This window comes from Vulpes vulpes, chromosome 8 (assembly GCF_048418805.1).
Source record: "Vulpes vulpes isolate BD-2025 chromosome 8, VulVul3, whole genome shotgun sequence".
Taxonomy (NCBI): Eukaryota; Metazoa; Chordata; class Mammalia; order Carnivora; family Canidae; genus Vulpes; species Vulpes vulpes.
Window position 1 is genome coordinate 27,201,441 of NC_132787.1, and position 23,673 is coordinate 27,225,113.

The window sequence follows — 23,673 nt, forward strand, 5'->3', positions numbered from 1 at the left end:
TGTTGGTAGCACCTTTTCAGGAAAACATTTTGCAATACCAAAACTTTAAAATAGACACAACTCACAAGGTCAGCTGACAGTCCCTCCCAGGAGACTACAGTATAGAAATCTTCCCAACTAGTTTTTTTTTTTTTAAGATTTTATTTATTTATCCATGAGACACGGGGGGTTGGGGGGGGGGGGGCGCAGAGACACAGGCAGAGGGAGAAGCAGGCTCCATGCAGGGAGCCTGATGTGGGACTCGATCCTGGGTCTCCAGGATCACACCCTGGGCGGAAGGCAGGAGCCAAACTGCTGAGCCATCCAGGGATCCTATTATGAGGTTTTAAAAAGTTATTCAAGTATTAAGATAATCAATTAGGCTCTAATTTATGAAATTCAACAAGATACAACCTAGGAATCTTCTGACCTACTCCTCTGCAATGCTTGATGATGTTTATATTAAACTATCTACACTGGGCCCAGCTATCAAGAGTAACTGCTCATGTTTTACGATTATTCCCTTGCTTCATACTCTCCAAAAAAATTTTTTCTATAAGGTAAAGGCCCAAAATGTAATAATCATATGCAAGACCTATTAGGAATAAATGAATTCCTGAAATGGTTTTAATAGGAACATATAAATCCTTGGCAGTTTCTTAATAAATTCATAAGATTTGTAACACATAGGTTTTTCTCTAGCAGAGGCATATAAATATTGAAAAGGAAAATAGGTCCTTTGGGGGACAATGCCCTGGGACCTTGACAAAATACTTAAAAATCAAATACTGGGTAACTCCTTCAAAATAGTGTTACTATTTAAAAATGTTACTCATATCATAAATATGATTGAGGTCTCAAAAAAAAAAAAAAAAAAAAAAAAAGGTAGTCCTACCAAAAACTAAATTGAGCCTCTTTTAAATAAAATTCAATAAACCAGAAATGGTTACAACTGAATACGTAAAAATATAACATCAATAATCCCTTACAATGAAAACATTTAGACAAACTATAGTTCCTTTTGTAGGTTCGTAAAATAAAGGTAAACATTATCACAGTGTGGTGTAAAGCAAAGTTGCTTCAACCCTACTAGTATTTTATGGACATAACTCTCCAAAATATATTCCTGTAACAAGTACTCACCTATAATGGTCTTTCAACAAATAGACTATTTTACAGACTATTTTGTGCCATGTCATGCTAGGGATTTGGCTATAGCAGAAAGGCTGAAAACAACTTTACAGTAGTATTACAATGTACATTTATTTCCTCTCTCACATTGTTTGGTATGGTGAAAATAATACTGACCTAGAAAAAAATGTGGGTTGCAATTCCTGCTGTAGCCACTTACAACTCCTTTTTAATTTTCAGAGTAAGAGAACCATAATACCATGCAAATCTGATTAAGAAAATAAATTGGACTAATGTAAATATTTTAAATTTTTTTAATTAAAAATACAGCATTTCATTACATTTTTAAGGCTCTGAGGCTCATAAGCATTAGAAATTACAAAATATTCTAGCCTAAGAAGAACTCTGTAGACCCTTATTTAGTAAAGCTGTTGGGATGCCTGGTTGGCTCTGTCAGTTAAGCGTCCAACTCTTGGTTTCAGCTCAGGTCGTGATCAGAGTCATGAGATCAAGCCCCACAGAGCCTATTTCAGACTCTCTCTTCCGCCTCCTACTCCTACCCTCCTCAAATAAATAAGTAAATCTTAAAAATAATAATTAATGACAATAAACCTGTAGTGCTGGAATTAGAAAATCCTCCACCAGGTCACAAATTCTTTAAGAATTAAAAAAAGAAAAATAAGTATGGAATTTTCTAACAGATTTTATACTTTTAAGAAATAGTCTTTACATTTTGTACAAGAGTATCTTTTTCATTTTCAAAACATACTGTTAGCTCTCCCAAAAAATTGAAAACATTCAGGGTGCCTGGCTAGCTCAGTTAGTGGAGCATGAAACCCTTGATCACACGACTGTGAGTTCAAGCTCCACATTGGGTATAGAGATTACTTAAAAAATATGTTTTTCAAACTGAGAATCTGCCATAACTAGGAATTTGTGTTTGCCTTTTAAAGAATGATGTGAAGGTATTAAATACTTTAAAAAATTAAGTATATAGGAAGTCCCCACTATTTTAGACTTCAACCACATTTACCCATTTTAAATTTTATCTGAATATCTATTTGTTACTTATATATTATTAAAACAAGAATTCACATAGCAAACAATAAAAAATGTTTTAAATAATTATGGCAAATTCTATCCTTTTAAAAGGACTTGTATATTTAAAACATTTTATTAAGGTGTGAAAGGGAAAAAAGTTTTACAGGCAAAAATTTACTGACATGATTATCAATGCTTTTAATCAGAGTAAAACAAATCTTAAAATATGCTTTAACAGTTACTGTTCCTCTTAATTTCTTTTCATCTGAAATTCAGAAGTAATGTGTATTCACTTTAGGGAAGATTTAGATAGGAAAAAATTTATTAGAAAAATAAACAACTTTAAGTTTTACAGTATTTTCCACTTCCAAAATTCTTATATAAAGCAGATGTGCCTTATGGTTTAAACATAATCTTATTTACAAAATCCCATTTAGTCCTAAGGATACATAAACACAAATGGTGAAATGTTGGTAACTATTAAGTAGTTCAATATAAAAAATTTTTTCAAACCACCATTTGTTGCAGATACCTAATATGACAATATGTACTGAAAAGTATAAATGATTTTCACTGAAATTTACTCTACTGGCTTATTGTCAAAATTCAACACTATCAGATTAAAATGTACGTTAAAATTTGTGTAACCTAGGTTTATTTTTCCAAAATTTTTATCAACTATATTAGGAACTAGCAAATTTTCTTCCTTAAAAGGTCAGAGAGTAAATATTTTAAGTTTGCAGGCCTTAAGATCTTACTACACAACCATGCCACTACAGGGAGAAAGCAGTCCCAGACAACGCATACATGAATGGATACTCCTGTGGGCTGCAGTTTGCCTGCTATTGAACTACACCATGGATCCTGAATAAGAGACTGATAAATTCTGGTGCCATATTACAAATAAGCCATATACGGAGGTTAGGAGGAACAGTATAAATGGTAAACATCACTATATGAACTATTTTTAGTTAGAATTTTCACACTTATTTCCCAATTTTAATTGCATGTGTATACATGTATATATACAAGTTATAAAACTATTTCATCTCAATTCCATATACTTTTTGGTGTGTTAATATATCAGACCAAAGTCAGATAAGCAGCAAAGTACCACAAGTGACCCAGCACTCAGAAGCTAGTTAATCAATAACCATGAAGTTTGGTTTTGACATCTAAATATTTCCAAACAATGAAAACACTAATTTATTTGCTGTGCCCTTAAAGAAAATATGAGATGTATATTTCAGAAGCCGTTTTAAAATTTAATTGAATTGTTACAATTTTGAAGCTAAATGTGATTTGCTTTGTTTTATTAGAAAAAATACTCAGGCAAGGTCTACAATCATCGGTCAATTAAGAATGACTTACAAGAACATGAGGCAATAAAATAAAAAATACAGGTACAAACTATATATCTGAAACACTTCTATTTGGCAATTTTATAACAAATCAAAATTTTAAAAGAACAAAGGAGATCGCAGATTACTTCGTAGATACAGAATAAAGCAATTGATGAAGTGCTTAAGCAAAAGAAAACAAAAAAAAAAGTAAAACACACTGCTTTTCTTTACTTTTTAAAAATAAAATCACATTTGCTACAGATCAAATGGATAATACCCTTATTAAACAACCATTCCAGAATGTCTTATAGTAGCAGTGCTTTTATTTGCACTTCATTTAATTTTATATGACTCATTTCATGTATATAGCTCTTTACCCCACTGTTAACGAATAAAGTCTCCCATAATTTTTATTATTTTAAAAATTTTTTAAAGTAAATGAGAAATGATTTATGTATCATGGAACCTTTCCCATTTTGGAACCAAAGGCTTAATTCTATATTTTTGTCTATTCTTTTCTTTAAAAAATTTAGTGTAAAAATTGCTGGTTTTTATATCACTGTAGTAAAGTGAAAACTCCTCAATCAGGAGTATTTTCTGCAGTTTGACTGCATATAACCACATATACTTTACAATATGTCCTTCCAACAGTAAGGAAATAATTGATTTCACGGTCACTGTCAGAAATGAGTGCCATAATTCTATTATGGGTATAGGTCCTCCCTCAAAGACTTTCTGGAAGGATGTTCAATGTGTTTTGTTCTTATAGATATTAACAGTAGTACATAGTCCCTTAAGTCTGCAAAGACATTTATTGTTAAAGAAGGTGCTTTATTAACAATTCCTCTGGCAGCACTAGTGAATTACAATATCCTTCAATATTATTTCTACCCATAATATATACATTTAACTTTCATGCCTCTAGAAAAACATCTACAGTACATTTCATAATATAAAAATATATTACAAATCTGCTGAATTATTTACAAGCAATGTTCTATTATCTCTATGCAACATTTGTTTAATACAATACTAACAAGTTACACATATTTCCATTTCTGTAAGTTAAAAAAAATCCATATGGCTTCTTGCTTACCAAGCAAGAAAGTGATTTATTTTCCTTTTCAAAACCAACTTTGGTGCATAAAGGATTCAGTTTGAAGATATTTAAAAAAAAAAAAGTACAATTTTTCTTACGTTAAGAAAAAACAACTCAGAAACCAAATGCTTTCCTCAGGAAAAAAAAAAAAATTAGAGGCTTATATAGGTTAAAATGAAAATATGAGGATTATTCAAATAATTTGAAATAGAGGTTTTTCAAAAACCGTTAACAGATTAGTTATATAGGTAAATATTAACATACTGTACTCCATGAGAAAACCCTAGTCCTGAAAAGGGAGCCACCAGACATACTGCAACACTCTTTAACAGAAATTTTCAGCCCTAATTCGATAGACGAATTTTTAGTTGATTGCAAATGTCGTTCACTGTTTGCTTAAATACAAATTGAACACTTTTCTTATCAGAGTTCTGCAAAAGAACACAAATGGCAACCAATCACATCTATTTATCATAATTGAAAGGTAAATTATCTCTTGATAATTTTCATTGTCTAAATATTTCCTAATATGACTTCAAATCAATAGACACTGTCAAGACAAATATCCTTACAGTGCTTTAGGTATTTTTAAGGGCACATGTTGTAATTGTTTTCTTTCCAATATAAACTACTATAATCACTAAAGGGGGAAAAAAAGCAGCTTAAAGCAGCAAGCATGCAAAGCCTTTAAGAAGCTGTTTCACTAAGTTGCCAGAAGAGTGTTTGCTCAGTCTCCCACAGTACCATTCCATGAAAATGTGGATATACAGTAATATATTAATATATTCCACAGAAGAGCCTACTTCATTCACAGAATGTTTACACTAAGCATAAATATTATTCTAAATACTGGATTTAAGAAAAAAAAAAGGAAGGGGGTTGACTCTAATGTGCAACTTTTACTAAACCCATTGTCAGTGACTAAGACTGCAGGTGTCCCCGCTTGTTTGCTTTTTATGTATTTATTTATTTTTTACCTCTTCAACCTCTTCTGCGGCATTGTTCTAGAAAAAGAAAAAAAGGAATATTCTTTTATTCAACTGAATAAAAAACACGTTATTTCAAGAGACATTAAAAGCATTAATAAGATATAGGCAATGTGATAATCATTGATCACTAAAATTTATTTCCAAAGCATTCCTACTTTAATGGATACAAATTCAGTTACATAATGCAGGTTTTTAATAAATTCTTTTTATGTAGCCTAATGTGATTCTAAAAGAGAATCTCATGCCTAACACATGCATTTCAACTAACTAGGACTTTAAAACTGATGTTTAAATCCTGAATAAATGCATTCTAAATTTTAGTTTCATTTAATATATTTTTTGGAAGCTCCGTCATGCTTTCATCATTTTGAGATGTGTATAAGCCACAAAATGTTTCTCTAAAACAAATTAGAATAATTGCTTTTATACTTAATTTCACAAGTTTTCCAAATCAAAATCCAGGCCTCGCTATCATGTTACACCACAGCAAATGTACCAGTTCTATTAATCTGTACCACTTTAGGAAAGACTCAATTCTCATTTCCAGAACAGTAGAAGCATCAAAGTTTAGACTCAAAATTACAGGTTAAGACCAAGGTGGGAGTGGGGGAGGTGAAATACAGTTAAAGAAAATTAATTCCACAGATGCATTTAATATGTCTTAAGAACAAACATGTTCATTACCCAAGACTGAAATCAGTAAGAACTGTAGACGTACACTATTGAAAACATGCAATGCAATTGCTCTTTTGGACAGTACTTCTGCACCTCAATGTTTTTTTTTAAGTCACTTTTGCTATAAATTTGCTTCCTAAATACACAAGATTTACAAAAATAAGCTGGTGTGTGAAAAAGGAAGACTCTTAGGGGGAAACAGAACACAGGGCAGAAACAACAGAAGTTAGTCTGAATCTTATAATTAGGATTCATGCCCCTTTGTCAACTCTCTGCCTAAGGGATGTTTACAACCAGTTCTAATAGCAGGGTGACTTTCCCAAAATACCACTCTTTTAGAATGCTAATTTTAATTACTCCCTTCAAAGGGTAAGCAGAAATAAACCCTAAATTAAGTAACAGTAAATAAAGAATATTCATTTATTTTTCTTATAAAGAGAAAGGTAAACTGTGACTTTCTCATATTTTTAGTGATGGATTTCCCTCAATCTTCTCCTTTAAGGTAATTTCACTGTTTACTATGCTACTTAATTTCTTGATAACGTAGCTTATTCCACCACAAAAAAACAAGTTTTTACGGTACTTATTAGCACTTTCACCAAAAGATATTTAAAATAAATTTGGGGGGGAGGAGGGTCAACTCCAAGAGTCTCGGTGTTTCCACGAGGCAAGTCCCATTATGTTTGAATTTCATTCTCAGAAGGTGATAGCTAAAATTCACATTTGGTATTATTAATTATTATATGTTATCTTATTCAACCTATTCCTATGCAAAATACATATCAAATTAAAATTGATTTTAAAAACATAGGAAGTTTGCTGATGAAGAGTGCCTTTTAAGCATTTTCACCACTTTTTGAATCACCCTAGTATATGTCATTTGGATGAGGCAGTACTGTCACATACTATCTGTGTAACCTTGGGCAAGCTATTTCAACTCTTGCTTCAGTTTTCCAATCTGTAAAAACAGAGATAGTAACACCTACTCCACAGGCTGCTGTGAGGATGTAAAGCACCTAGCAAAGTGACTCAGCATATAGTCAGAAATGTTGGTATCTTCTCTTTCCCCCCCATACCTTCATAAGCACAGCACACTAAAACAAAGGTCAGATCAGAAAATTATTAGCATTGTGAACACTGAGCTACCTCTTAAACACAATATTTAAACTACTATTCTAAAAATGTTTGGGTAGATTTTAAGTTCAAAAATTCAACCATTTTTGGGGGGCATTTTAGGGCATATGTGATATATTCCCAGACCCACAAAAGTCTGATATTATACTTAAACATAAGGCACTTATTTTCCAAATACTATATGCATTACAATTTAAGCTACATAAGATAAATCTGGAATTAAATTGGCATATAAACTTTACCAAAACATTATCTTTCTGGATCCTACAATGTAGAAACCTTTATGATGGAATCTCCACATACAAAGCTCCAGAAAGCAAGCTATGCTTGGTATTGAAATTCAATACTTAAAAAGAAGTCCTAACCTTATATCCAAAATTTAGGGAGATTTAAGATTGCAATCATCAAATCAAGAATTAAATTACCTGTATATGTTTGGATCCAAAAGCAAGGCAGTATCTTTGGGTAGCTTTGATAAATGAACTACTTTAGTTTTTAATTGATGTCGTTCACTTTCATTCACCCACACGTCAGGCAGACTATGAGTTTAAAAAAAAAGTCATAAATGAAATAACATCTATCTTAAACTTATTCACACACTTCAAATTACATAGACTTTTCTGCTGGTGTGACTGAGCCACCTAGGTTAACAAGCTTGTCAGAAGCAAAGGAACAGCAATGGGATGCAGAGTCCCAGCTAAAAATGGCACTGAAATTTCAGGCATGAATTTGGGAATTAATTAGGAATTATTTTGGTGGCAAAGCCACTTAGAAACACACATTATACAAACACTCCCTGTCTTTTAGTTCACTGAGTAAAATTCATACTCGAGCCTGACTTGGAAATTTGACAATGAATTTATTTTTATTTTTTTATTGAAGTATAATTGATTTTCAATGTTATATTTGTTTCAGGTGTACTACATAGTAATTCAACAATTCTAGACATTACTCTGTCACTCCATCATATTATTATAGTACGACTGACTATATTCCTTATGCTGGCTGACACCAAGTTTTTTAATGAAGAAATAAGTAAACACCCCACTAGATAAAGCCCCACTTAAAAAAAAAATGCACATGTCACCAACTCCTGAATTCAAAGAAATCTAATCCTACTGGGAAATTCAAATAAAAGCATTTTGATATCTGGACTGATCAATTTCCAAAACACTAAGAGTATACATATATTTCAACATCTTAAAGGAACTATGTTTATAACCTCAATATATAAAAAGAGCTCTTACAGCATGAAACAGGTGAATGCTCATTGAAGAAAAAGGGATAGGAGAGACAAAGGACACAAACCAACAGTTTACAGAGAGTGTAAACTCTCTCCGTGTCTCTCATGAATAAATAAAATCTTTTTGAAAAATTAAAATTAAAAAAACTCTAACATTCTGCAGTTTGTGTATTGATTTTAACAGCTATTAATAGTAGAGAAAAATGGCAACTTTAATGTTTCAGCAAAAAAGGAACTCATTAAGTTTTACACAGCCATTTCAAAATACTTCATAGCATTATAAATATATATGTATTTGCAGTAGCATTTCCACAAAACCTGGATGGGGAGGGGAAAGTGATGGAAAATATGTTCTATGTTAATGGCAATTTGATAGTCACAGGATTAAAAGATAGATTTCTTTACCAATATGCTAAGCATATATTGTAAACTCTCAATCTATTTAAGAACTCTTAATTCATGGGACACCTGTGACACCCAACATGGAACCTGCTTAAGATTCTCTCTCTTCCCATCTCTTTAAAAAAAAAAAAAAAAGACTCTTACATCACATTCATTAACATCTCACAATGAAAAATAATATTACAAAAAAATATTTAATAACAAAGACAAATGTTAAGCACATACTATTAATTTATGAAAATTCAAGTATACCCAATGAGATTCCATCCACTTAAGTTTATTCTGTTCTTGGCATTTTTAAATTTTGTCTAAAATTTCTATGATACATCTTTATTACCTTTACTAACAAGAAGGAACATTTTAATTAAAAGATAAAAGGAAAATTAAACATGAAATGTTTAATTAAGGAGCATCTGGGTCAGAAAAACATAATGGTGCTAGAAAACCAGCCAACTCAAAAAAAAAAAAAAAAAGAAAAAGAAAAGAAAACCAGCCAACTGATTTTTTAATTTATTTATTCATGAGAGACACAGAGACAGGCAGAGACACAGGCAGAGGAAGAAGCAAGCTCCCCAAGGGGAGGTCCAATCCCAGGACCCCGGGATCATGACCTGAGCGAAAGGCAGATGCTCAACCACTGACTGAGCCACCCAGTGCCCCGCCAACTGATTTTTCTATAAAATATCATTGTGGCTAGAAAATGTTTAGAAATTTTTTAAATGATTCAAACAAAGGCACAACTAAGGTTGCTTGCGTATTACCTAAGGGTCTTTTAAAGTCCTAAAATTAATCACATCCTAAAAAAGATTAAAAATTGCTATAACAAGTTTTATTAAAAATAAGCAAGTTTTAAAGCTTATACCTTGAGCCAGGTACTATACAAGCTTTCAGAGATTATCCTTTTAATCTGACAAGTCAAAATGTTTTGCAGCTTAATTTCTGTAATTCTTTTCTAACATTCAAATCCAATTACTTAAGTAATTTTTTAGTATAAAATTTTTAATAAAAATAAGAGTCTATTCATTATACATAGCATTCCAAATACTTACATGTCTTCAGGCATCCAATGAAGCAAAAGTTTTATCTTTCCAGAATCTTCTTTCCTCTTAGCTATTACCTAGTGATGAAATAAGAGATCATAAAAATGATTCACAGAACATTATTTTAATATATCAATAAAAAGCACTTTTGATCCTAATCAAGAATTTTTAAATGCTCATATCCCAGACCAGATATTACCACAGTATTTTGTTCTGACCAGCTTTGTAGCAACTTTACCTTTGAGCATGTATTTTCACAAAGAAAAGAAAAGAAAAGAAAAGAAAAGAAAAGAAAAGAAAAGAAAAGAAAAGAAAAGAAAGAAAAGAAAAAAAACCCACAACAGAAAAAAGAAGTTGAAGAAGTTTTGCAAAGCCAAATACTAATACCATATTAACTTTATTAAGGGCCTGAAAATGTTACTTATTTTACTATCAAAGTCTGAAGATTCACTAGATTGCCAACAAAAAAATCCATATTGGTTGGAATATTTTTAAAGAATAAAACAGTAAGGAAAAGAAGTAACAGCTGAGATCTCTATTTTATGACTAAGATATTTATGTTTGCTTCGATGTTTTTGTTTGCTGGTTGGTTTCTGTTATTTTAAATGAAACATTAGCCAATGAGTGTTTAGGTTCAGTTATAAGGAGTCTACAGATCTAAGTTAAAAGGTGGATCAACCTGAATAAAAAGACCAACCTAAAATGTAAAAAAGGCAATATGCTTGTCATTCGTTACCAGATTCTGAAAACTAAGGAAATGCTTATATAACTGACCAAAATTGCATTTTGAATCTATTACAACTTCCATATTAACAAAATTTGCACTTTAGTGTTCTCATAACCTAAATCTCAGTATTTTTACCTAGTTTAAGCTGCAAACAGCCACCTCAAAATATGTTAGCACTAAGTAAAAACAGCACTTTATATAAAAATAAAATACTTTCTATTCTCGTTACATAAAAACTAGTAGTTCTTTAATTCTAGACTTGGCAAAATAAAATACATTCTATTCTCATTATGTAAAAAAAACCAATAGTTCTCTAATTCTAGACTTGGCAATGTGATTAATTTAAAAGCCCAAAGACAGATATGAAGGTGCTGAAACAAAATACCACTCCAAAAAAAGTAAGACTTAAAAACAATGCAAACCAACCAAGCACAGCTAACCAACTGACTGGTAACTAGGATTCTGCTGACCTCTTCTGGAGAAGGCTCGAAAGAAAATGTTTCAATTAAAGACAAATTAGGCCAACTGCATAGTATGTACATCACACATATATTTTTCTGCAAACTGTTTCATTACCAGTATGGTTATTGACTGTAACTGCTTATTTGATTTCTAGGAAACCTAAATTTGCAGTTTGTATTGGATAGTCTGATTACTAAAAGAACGGATTCTCTTTAACACATACCACACCTCCATCCAAACCTAGTCATGGAACTTGGGAGGTCTACCTAACTCCTTTTTTTTCTATTGTGTCCAATGAAGTAAGTACCTTTTCTCATATTTGATGTCTCTTCCTTCCACTTTCTTCAGGAAAAAGCACTCCTCAGATTACACTCTACCTCTGTGGCTCTTTCTCAGTCAAGGTACTCCTGCCCCTCTGATGTCACTTGGGGGTGCAAATCACTAATGACACTAAGGAGTCATTAGTTTCTTAGTGTACGGCAAACGAAGTATCATGTTCTTAAAACTTGTCAGATGTTTTCTACAGCTAAAAACTTATTTTCATCTTTATACATGATTTTAAGAGTGAATTTAAAAAAAATAATAAAAAATAAAAAATAAAAAAAAAGAGTGAATTAAAAAAAATTTTCCAGACTCCTAATATCACCACTATTTTTAGTTCCTTCATTTTTTGATCAGATCTATTCCTCCCATGGTGAACCTAAGCATTTCATCACAAGAAGCTGCTCTAATGAAAGCATGTGAACATTGGTGCTTCATTTTTTAAAATACAACCATATTTATCATCATCACCACTATTCCCTAAGATGTAGAGATACCTGCTCATTACTAAGCCATTATTTCATCAGGTTTATTGCCCTGTAAATTCAGTGATTAGTCTCCAAACCTCACTCCTTATACTTCTCTATTTATGCTTATTTCCTAGGTATAAATCCAATCTGATTCCTTTAAATACCTTTAAGTATGCTGATAATATCTCTGTATCTATAGCCATACCTCTCCTCTGGGCTCAAACTCTTCCATCCAAGTAAATGAGGCAATACATTCTGTATTGAATATGTCAAAAATTACAGCTCTTGACACTCAACTCTCCCCCAATCTACTCTCCCCAAATCCTCTATTAAATAGTAACTCCATTCTTTTGCCCAGTTGCCCAGACCAAAAACACCAGAGTCATCCTTTACTTTCATTATCAAACCAGACATGTGATCCATCCATAATTCTGGTCAGTACTACTTTCAAAAGACATCCAGAATATAACACTTCTTAGCATCTCCACTGTAACTATTACAGCCTCTTCTCACCTCAGATACTAAAAAGACTGATCCTCTCTTCCCCCATCCTGACCTACATTCTGTTCTCAACACAGAAACCTAAGTGAGCATATTAAGATCCACAAGAGAAAACAGATCAGTGAGTTCTCTAGGACAGGGGATGCGGACAGAGATGAACTACAAAATTACACTAGAAAACTTCTGAGTGATGAGAATATTCTATATCTTATCTGAGGTGGTGGAGGTGGTTTCATAGGTGAATACAACTGTTAAAACTCATAAAATTGTATACTTTAAATGGATGCAGTTTATATTTATTATCTCAATAAAAATTATTATGAAAAGAAAATCACATTAGACCATGGCTACTCAAACTTCTTCAATGGCTTCCCATCAGACAAAGAATAAAAACCAAAGCCTTAAGTTCAACAAAGTTCTCCCTCATTACCTTTCTGAATTAACTCCTACTCTCTCTGCCTTCTTGCACAGTTGGTATACTTTCAAACATATGTGGCATATTCCCACTTGGTCATTTTATATTTGATTTTCCCTTTAGCTATGATGTTCATCCCTCTAATATCTGAATGGCTCATAACCTCACTTCTTGTAAGTTTTTACAATTCTACTATTTCATCTTGTTTATCATGTCTCTTCCACTAGCCACAGTTTATTGTTTTAATGGTTTTGTTCACTGTTGCATCATGCTCAATATTTAAGCGAATGAACGAATGAGTACTAATGCCACACTCTGGCTCTAGTGACATCTCACTTATTGATCTTTGAAAAAAAGAACAATTATAGACCTACCAAATCATAAACCTATGTTATCAAATGTCAAAGGACTTCAACCATCACTGCTGAACAAGACCCTAATCTTGCTGAATCCAAAAAGAATTCCTAGTACAGCCATTTTAACTTTGTCTTCACAAACTTTAATTTTCCTTTCAACTCTTTCATTCTTATTTACATAACTATATTTCTAATGTTTTTTTTTCTTAAATCCAATGTTCTTTAAAAGCAAATAAATTATGGTGCACCTTTCCTCAAACCCAAAGTTGCATCATGTGCTCCAATCTCAGAAAAGGTTTCCTTGCTTTCTGTCTAATCTTCTACCTTTCTTGCTTTCAATTCTGGCAATCACAATCAAAATTGGGAATTTTTCACTGGAAATGTACATAAAAGAAAAAGTAAAAATGCAATGCAATAAATAAAACCTTAATGTTATAGGAGATAGAAAAAATAGATATTCAAACCAGTAGAGAAACTGGTATCAATATTGATCTTTTGTATTTAATTCTCATGCATTCTGATGGACATAAAAAATAAAACCTAAATTTAGTATATTTGATATTTCAACTCTCAAAATTAAATAATCTCTTTCTCTAGGGATTCAAATCACCAAGGTGTGGTCTAAAATTTACCTCTACTCATTTACCTATACCAAAATATACCAATTTAAGGATGACTGGATAATAAAATGGCAAGAAGCATGGGAACAAAGAATAACTGTTACCTCCTAACCAAAAATGAAATATTTATTGCTTTTTAAAATTTGATACTATAGTCACTCATCCAACAAATACATACACTATTATGTATCAGGCACAATTACAGAAATTTGGGATACTTCAGTAGAATAAACAAATAAAAACTCCCTCCTTCACAAATCTTTAATTTAATGGCCATTATCCTATTTCTGTTTAATACCAACGTTAGATGTGTTTTGGGAGTGAGGGACGAGCATGTAAGCACTTGTGGCAGGGAGTTAAAAAGAATTTAATATTCTCATTCTATTAAAGAGAAAACCAGAAAAGATACCTAGTTTAAGGTTACAGCTTGATCCTCAAATGCCTACAAGCCCAAACATCACCCCGATATTCCTAAATAGCTTAAAATAAAAGCTGAAATATTCAATCATCAAAATGTTGAACTGTGAGAAATATAGTTGACTCTTGAACAATGTAGAGATTAGGGCTGCCAATCACCTACACTGTCACAAATCCACATTTAACTCCCCAAAAACTTTTCAATAGCCTACTGATGATCAGAAGCCTTACTGATAACATAAACAGTCAATTAACACTTATTTTATACTTTGTATGTATTGTAAACCATATTCTTACAATAAAATAAACTAGAAGAAAATATTAAGAAAATTTTAAGGAAGAAAAATACATTTACAGTGATTTATCGAAAAAATTAAGTGGACCTGTGCAGTTCAAGTTCATATTAAGAGTTAACTGTATTTCTTTTATAACCGACAATACATGTAATTTTAAAATACTGATAAAGCAGAACTTGTGATCTTGTTAAAATATATTTTCATAGACTTTGAACAGTTTAGAAATAGGATTGTGAAAGTCAAAATACATGTTCTTGTAAACCTACACAAGTAATTTGAAAAAAACCAATAACAAATACTTACAGTACTATGAAAAACAACACTGTGTCCCTTCCCTAAACTTTCTATATGAGCTGAGAGGTTAAAGCATATGGCTCGATGTCTTATCGCATCCAGTGTTTGTGCATCGAAGAAATCATGTGGTCGTGCTAAAAGTCAATATAAAAGAGGTAAAGAATATTTAGAAAAATGTAACAATCTGCCAAGTAGCCAGTCTATTTTCTACAAAAATACATAATAAGAAGGATCTTGAAACAATTAACATAAGTTTCTATCTGGTGTTTAAACAAAAAGTTTTAGTTTGCTTTTAGAACATGGGGTTTAGCTGGCAAGGATACACAAAAGCAGACTTCCAGCTAATGAGCGAATGAGGGGCCTAACTGTGCCTGTTGGTGTGTGCGGTTCTAACCTTCAACCTCATGATTCCACACTGCAACTACTATCTTTTCCATATAATTTCCTATTTTACTCCAGCATCTCTCCTGAGCACGAGTCCTGTATTTTCAACAATCTGATGAGCATCTCACCTATTGCTACGCTGAGATTTAATTCACCACACCCAAACATATAAACTATATGCCATGAATATTCTATATTAACATGGAATCAAAAATTTTCCAGATTTGGGGCATCTGACTGGCTCAACTGGAGGAGCATGTGACTCGATCTCAGGACAGTGATTTCAAGACCTATGTTGAGTATTTACTTAAATAAATTTTTAAAAAATTATTTTTCCAAATTTGACAAACCTGTAATATTATTTTAGAGTTTTAACAAGTATTTTCTTAATTATAAATAACTCTTCTAGGGCGCCTAGGTGGTGTCCAACTTGGTTTCAGCTCAGGTCCTGATCTCAGAGTCCTGAGACCTACTTCTGCATGAGCTCCACACTTAGCAGGGAGTCTGCTTGGGATTTGCTCTTCTCCTCTGCCCCTTCCCCTTCTGCTCTCTCTTTCAAATAAAATCTTTAAAGAAAAAAAAATAACTCTAATAACAATCTAAGAAAATTATAAACACACTTTTCCTTTTTTATTTTTTTTTAAAGATTTTATCTATTTATTCATGAGAGACACAGAGAGAGAAAGAGGCAGAGACACAGGCAGAGGGAGAAGTAAGCTCCATGCAGGGGGCCTGACGTGGGACTCAATCCCAGGTCTCCAGAATCATGCCCTGGGCCAAAGGCAGCGCTAAACTGCTGAGTCACCCAGGGATCCCCTAAATACACTTTTCAATGCCAATGAGTCTACCAAAATTCTTACTCCCAACCCCCCCAGTTATTAGCTGTGTTGACTTTAGGCAAACTCCTTAATCTACTTAGCCTGTTTCCTTATTTGTGAAATGGAAATACAATGGCTATTAAGCAAAACAAATGTATATAAAAATGCCTTTAAGTCACAAAGCAGTCTGTATTATTAAGCTTACATTATTTTGAAATAAACTTACAAACCTGGAGTAAGTGATCTTTTAGTGTAATCACAACAAAACTATACACTGAAGATTTAATTTGATAAGAACATTTTTCAAAATTTGTTTTCATCCCACTAGTATTATTATAAATTGTGCTGTTTTTTATTCCTAATTAGAATGTTACTCAAGGAAAATGAATTTATTTTACAATTGTGGGGGCTAATACATGAAAATTTTCAGTATCATCTATAATTAAGAATTAAATTTTATTGACAATAAATGAAATGGCTTGATTTCCTGGTACAGCATATCATGAATTACATGTATGCTGATTCACCACACAATTCATATTTTAATACTATGTGAAGTGAATTTTCCTCTACTAATCATGGAGTCCTCAGAACATCTACACAAATCCACCAGAGCTTTTGTGGAGAAATGTTTTCACCAGTTGGCATAGACAATAAAACAACCTAAATAGCTATTTTTTTCATTGGACTTTTCTTCAAAGGAAAATAAATAAAACAACATCAAGTAATAAACTAACAGAACCCACAGGACTAGGAATGCAAAGGGAAATCAGAAAAAAAATTTTTGATGTTTACAGGAGAAAAAAGTCAAAAGGAAAAACAAATCCCATTCCCATTAGATTTGTGGCTTTGGGTGTGGGGGGGGGGGGGTTACTCTACTCTGTCCATGCTCTCCAAATATGCTTTCTCCTCAGCAGGATAAGCACTTAGAGAAAAGAGAAACTAGAATAATAATCTCTAAAGTAGGTCTGGGTCATGATCCATTAGGGTAAGGAAAGAAAATACTATCACTATTTTCATTTTTCATCAATGTTTTTCAATATATCTTTCTTGGTAACAGTTTTATAATGTGCACCAGCCCTGTGTGTATTATATAAGCACACATGTTGAGAATGGGTGCCCAAGCGTTTTTTTAACTGATAAGCTACATAATCAAAAATCTTTGGAGACCACAAAAATTGAGACTGCTTTCCTGTGGCTCAAAATTATACATATTATCTGATATCTTGATATCTTTTTGCCCTTTTAGTATGGTATTATGGGTATATCCCCAAGAATGGTATTATGGCCTTGTAAAAGAATATCTTTATTCTTAGGAGATGCATTCTTAGAGTATATTGGAATCAGGACCAAAAGAGTATGTACATATGGAGATAAAGTAAATGTAGTATATTCTTTAAATGAAGGACATACAAGTATTTATTATACTATTCTTTCCACTTTATTTTCAAAAATATCAAAATAGAAAAGCTTTAAAATAAATTTTAAAAATTCTAACAAAAAATGACTTAAGCTGCAGTTCTGCCATTTATTAATGTACTTTTCACTCAGTTAAGTGAAAACGACCTCTCTGAATTAAATGAGGATGGTACTAGAGCAAAGAGATCATTTAGTGCACTGCTTTAAACATGTCTATTTTTAAGGAAAGAATGAACTACAATGGCAGCAGCTCTGCCATTCAAATCACGGCACTTAACAGTAGCTGCTCACAGTGAAAGAGCTTAGATTTTTTTAAAGTTCATATACTCAGGATTATCCTCATCCTCTTCCCTTCAAAGAGGAAAGAAAAAGATTTTTTTTTTTCACCCACTACACAACCTCCCTCCCCACCACTCTCCCTACATACCCCATTTTACTATATACTGGAAAAAACATTCTCAAAAGAAGCCTTGACTTAATCAGACACCAGTCCCTCCATTTCTAAGCAAGGCCTGGATATTTAACTGAACCATTCTCTTTAAGAGAACAAGCACACTGTATAGACACTACACCAAGCAAATAGTGTAAAAAAAAAAGTCAGAAGTTTAAATGATTACTATATATAAACTGAGAAGAAAATAATGAGGCTATTAAGTGGAATGGGTAGGAAAGTTATTCTCAGTTTTGAATACCATAATATATATTTAGCAATTTTCTGTGTGTGACTGCAAGCTACCCAAGATCATCAGTCAAGTAAAAAAAAAAAACTGATGTCAGGGATCCCTGGGTGGCGCAGCGGTTTAGCGCCTGCCTTTGGCCCAGGGCGCGATCCTGGAGACCCGGGATCGAATCCCACGTCGGGCTCCCGGTGCATGGAGCCTGCTTCTCCCTCTGCCTGTGTCTCTGCCTCTCTCTCTCTCTCTCTCTGTGTGTGACTATCATAAAAAAAAAAAAAAAATTAAAGCTTTCCCTTTTAAAAAAAAAAAACTGATGTCATTTCTGTTTTTATAAATGGAATCAAAAGGAAAATGGATCCATAATCTAAATTCAATAGCCAACTTTGAAAAATGCATGTTTATTTCAACAATAAGAAGCCTAAGAGTTTAGAAAAGTTTGTCACCTACTATTTGTTCCTTTGTCTGCTGTAGCTTTGTGATAACAAAAATTTTAACATTTTAGAGACAAGTTTTCCAATCTGGATTAGTGTTTGGAGTCTCTTCTGCACTCTAATCAAATCCCAAGGGAAAGGGTATAGTGATCTCCTTTTTTCTTTCTAGTTCAACCCTTGCATTGGACTCCCTTTCAATGACAGCTGCAGTCAATCATATTTCTTCACTTGGGATATATTTAATTAGCCAGCTGACACCAAGACCAGGGCCAGTGCTAGGCTCTGGAGTTTCTAAGTCAAGTCCTGCTCCCCACATTTATAAACCTTATTGTCCGTGTTCTATCCTAAATATTGAGGATATACTTCAAAATCTGGTAATTTGGCATACAACATGTATTTCAATAGAATTAAGGACTGAGACACTGTAAACAGTTTTACTATTCACATATACTACCACTTTGGAGCAGACTGGTTACTTTTACTTCATTATTACCTTTAACATGTTCAAATTTTCTAAAATATCAACATTGCCACATTTTAAATCTTATTTTAGAACAGAATCAAAGGAGCCCTCAAAATGTTATTTCTATACAGATTTCATATTCTATTGCCACATATACTTACCCTCCCTTAACTACTAATTAGGATAAAATATACATTAATGAACTCTTACACTGAAACCCAAGAGATCCTATCTGTTTATTACTGTTAACAAAAATACAGAGTTAAAGAACAGTAAAATCTGAATTTGCATGAAAACCCAAGATATAAACAAAAGCTATCTAATACATACAGATTTTTAGTAAAACACTTACGTAATGAACGTCGTCTTTTGTTCTTTAATTTTCTCCTTTTGTTCATCCCAGCTTTAGAAGGAGATTCTTCTTTGGCCTTTGGCTGGCTAGAAACTTTTGAGGAGTTCTGCTGACTGAAGTGTGTGGGTACATGGCGAGCTAGCCCTCCCTGAGAAGCAAAGCTGGCATTGCAGCCACCAACAACACACTAAATAAAAATAAAAAGGATGTCAGGGATGCCATGTAGGGCACAATAATATGAATGAGTGAATATTTTATATTTTTGGAAGTAAATCAGTAACACTATGGAACTATCCCAGATAGAAATTGTGAGAGACTACTATAGCCCTTCTTGTTATAAATTGCCCAAAATATTACACATTAGGCAGTGGCAGAGATGAAAAATAAAACTCTAGTTTCACAACTCTCCAGTTTACTGCTCTTCCCACTACATGCAAGGGAAAAATAGTGAGATCTTCTTCCCAGAAAACTTGGGTTTTGAATTTAACACCTTCCTAAGAAAAACAGTAACTTGTTTTTAAATCAAAGAATCAGATATCATCCTAGGGTGCCTGTGTGGCTCAGTTGGTTGAGTGTCATGACTGGCTCAGGTCATGATCTCATAGGTAGTGGCTCATGATCTTATGTCAGCTCAGATCATGATCTAATGGGTAGTGGGATCAAGCCCCATGTCCGCTCAGCAAGGAATCTGCTTGGGATTCTCTCTCCCTCTGCCTCTGCCCTTCCTGCCAAACATGTGCTCTTTCTCTCTAAAATAAATAAAGCTTAAAGAAAAATTAAATATCCTTAACAATTACTTAGGACTCCTAGATTTTTTAAATTATTTTTATTGTAACAATATATACTGCTTCAAGACCATCAGTAGCCTCCCTACTTTCTTTGCTGTTAGAACAAATAGAGAAGATATACAGTGATACTGACTTTTAATTATTAGATCCAGTTGCTTAGAGAAGGCTTATGTTCAGGGTTGATCTTACACAACTCTATAAATTCCACTAAGTACTGCTTCTTTAGGCTTCTGGACTTGCCAGATTGAGAAAATGAAAGGTTAACTACCCAAGTCACCTGGAAGATCTGCTACTCCAAGAGTGAATGCAGAATGTTTGGATATTACTAAAATTGTAATACAAAAATTAGCTATAGTACAAGTGTATGACTTTTTCAAAAAATTTATTCATGATAGACACGGAGACTGAGAGAGGCAGAGACACAGGTAGAGGGAGAAGCAGGCTCCATGCAGGGAGCCTGATATGGGACTCAATCCCGGGTCTCCAGGATCACGCTGAAGGTGGTGCTAAACCGCTGAGCCACTGGGGTTGCCCAAGTGTGTGACTTCTAACAAATCAATGTTACTAATTAAAACAAACACCATTTTCAAAATGATCCCCAAACAGCAAAATCTACAGCTGAATTTCCAGTAGCTTCTCTAGTAGTAACTTATCCAATATACTTAGTTTCTGACTTGACAACCAAACTCCAAGCATAGAAATCTGTCATGTTGAATACCAAATAAATCCTCACATTAGTCCTAAGTGGTTCAACTTAGAGTTTATCTAGATAATACCACAAAAAATTTAAATTTTCAGGCTCTTTCTTTTAATCCAGGGACCTTTATCATTTTAAACTTCTAAAAATACAATACAACTCTGTTAGTAGAGATCGCAACTTGGTTTACAAAGTTCCTCTAAATCTATGCAAATTTTTAAAAACTAATCTTCTGGGACGCCTGGGTGGCTCAGCGGTTAAGTGTCTGCCTTTGTCTGCCTTTGGCTCAGGGTGTGATCCTGGGGTCCCACAACGAGCCCCCTGCAGGAAGCCTGCTTCTCCCTCTCTGCCTATGTCTCTGCCTCTCTCTGTATCTCTCATGAATAAATAAATAAAAATCTTTTAAAAACAAACTAATCTTCCAAACTAACTAATCTTCCTTTAAGGATATCCTGACACTTTCACTGCTTATTTAGATACTTATCCCAATTTATCCTTTCCCTATATATACTGAAGAACATACTTTTATGAATATATACACACATACATGCATGCATGTATACATATCCAGAAGCACCTTACAAATCATAGCTATTTCTAAATATACCTGAAAACTAAACTACTTACAGATTCTAATAAAAGTGATGCTGGCTGAAACATTTTACAGCAATCTCCTTATACAGTGCCATTCATAATCTATTTGTTTTGATACAAAAGAGACTTTTTATGGGCTCTAATGGTACTCAGCATTACTAATAAAAATCTTTGCCCATTTTAAGGTGTACATTAAGAGGCAGAGGAATGATCCAAAGTTTTAGTTCAAATATTTATATATTCAAAGTACTATGTAAGATGCTAAAAGCATATGGATGAATGCTTATACTTAAGTATAATTTACACTTAATTATACTTAATTTCCCACCCTTAAAGAGCTTACATGTAGTCAGGAGACATATAAAATGACAACTTCAAAGTTGGCAGTAAGAGACAAAATGCTATGGGAACCTTGAACAGGAGCAATCAGCCATATCCAGGGCTTTAAAATTAATATTTAATTCTTAAAATGACCTTATCAATAGTGTGGTCCTCAGAGTGCCTGCATCAAATGTTCAGCTATATATTATGACAATGACAAGTTTAACATCTAATGGTTACTGAATTCTCAGAATTTAAAAATTTACTAGGTAGATTTTGAGTGCCAAGAAAAAAATAATGCTTTTTAAAAGTTTCCATCTCTTGGGGTGCCTGGGTGGTTCAAATGGTTGAGCATCTGTCTTTGGCTCAGGTCGCAGTCCCAGGGTCTTGGGGTTGAGCCTGGGGTGGGGGTAGAGGGGTGGTCCTTGCTCAGCAGGGGGTCTGCTTCTCCCTCTACCCCACATAACCCCACTCATGCTTTCTCTTTCTCAAATAAATTAAATCTTGAAAGAAATAATGAAAGTTTTATATCCTATGGATTACCAATAGAATACTATCCACTACAAAATCCATTATTAACAATTAAAGACTACTGTAACCAAGAAACAAACTTTAATTTTATTTAATTTTTATTAATTGAGGTGAAATTCATATAACATGCCATTTTAAAGTATACAATTCAGTGGTCTTTAGTGCATTCACAATGTTGTATAATCATTAGCTACCTCCATATCCTTGCCAACATTTGTTATTTTCAGTTTATTATATTAAAATCATCCTAGTATGAAGTAGTACCTCATTGTGGCTTTTATTAGTATTTCCTTAACTGCCATCTACATTTTTTTAAAAAGGTAATGTCTTTTACTATAATAATAAAACTAGCCCTTCCATTTTAATTTTCAGTTAATTATCTGATACTTAATTTCACTACTAAAAAATTTTTAGTATCTAAAATAGCTTGGTATGTGAATCTACCTCTCCAATTGCTAATTTTGTGAAATCTAAATAAAGATCAAAGGTTTAGCATCCGAACTGAGAGTGCTTAAGTAGAATCACCCTAATGGATTAGTTTTACACTGTCCAATACATTTTAGGCATCAGACACATATAGTTACTGAGCACCTGAAATGTGACTATTCCAAACTGAAAAGACTTATAAGTATAAAATACATACTGGGGGCGCCTAGGTGACTAAGTAGGTTAAGTGTTTGCTTTCGGCTCAAGTCATGATCCTGGGGTCCTGGGACTGAGCCTCAGGTCCCTCAGGGTCCCTGCTCCGCTGAATTGGCTTCTCCTTCTCCTTCTTCCTCTGCCCCTCCCCCTCACTTGTGCGCTCTCTCTCAAAATAAAATATTTAAGAAAAGTAAATAAAATACATACTGAATTTTGAAGATTCAGTACCCAAGAAAGCAAAAAATTTCATTAATTTTGTATACTGCTAAGATGTTGAAATAATAATATAATAAGTTAAGTCAAAGATGTTTAAATTATTTTCATCTGTTTCAATTATTTTAATGAAGCACTGGAGAATTTAAAATGATCTATTTGGTTCATGTATATTTCTATTACACAATACTGCCATAGAATAAAGCCATATGGTAATTATTTTCCTTACTTTTCAATTTTAGAAGATATTACTCCTATATTTCCTAATATCTACTTTAAAAACATACATTGTCTTTTGCAGCCCTTGTGTCAGGGACTTTAAGGAATACAATAAACTATTCGTCTTTGGGACACCTGGGTGTCTCAGTGGTTCAGCATCTGCTTTTGG

The 23,673-nt window shown here is 33.1% G+C and overlaps 1 protein-coding gene across 4 annotated transcripts in view; it reads right to left on the reverse strand.

Moving 5' to 3' along the window:
- AEBP2 (AE binding protein 2) overlaps positions 1 to 23,673 on the reverse strand; it is an 87,196-nt gene that overhangs the window by 15,891 nt on the left and 47,632 nt on the right. For 2 of the 4 annotated variants that reach the window (XM_025995141.2, XM_025995142.2), the window contains exons 4-9: positions 19,500 to 19,686; positions 14,965 to 15,089; positions 10,086 to 10,153; positions 7,817 to 7,930; positions 5,571 to 5,597; positions 1,409 to 5,024 (exon numbers count right to left, since the gene is read on the reverse strand). In XM_025995141.2, the coding sequence (XP_025850926.1) occupies positions 4,979 to 5,024; positions 5,571 to 5,597; positions 7,817 to 7,930; positions 10,086 to 10,153; positions 14,965 to 15,089; positions 19,500 to 19,686 (567 nt within the window). In that variant the 3' untranslated portion in view covers positions 1,409 to 4,978. Of the gene's footprint in view, positions 1 to 1,408; positions 5,025 to 5,570; positions 5,598 to 7,816; positions 7,931 to 10,085; positions 10,154 to 14,964; positions 15,090 to 19,499; positions 19,687 to 23,673 lie in introns of those variants that run through there. The other 2 variants (XM_072765890.1, XM_072765891.1) reach the window with 1 other exon arrangement.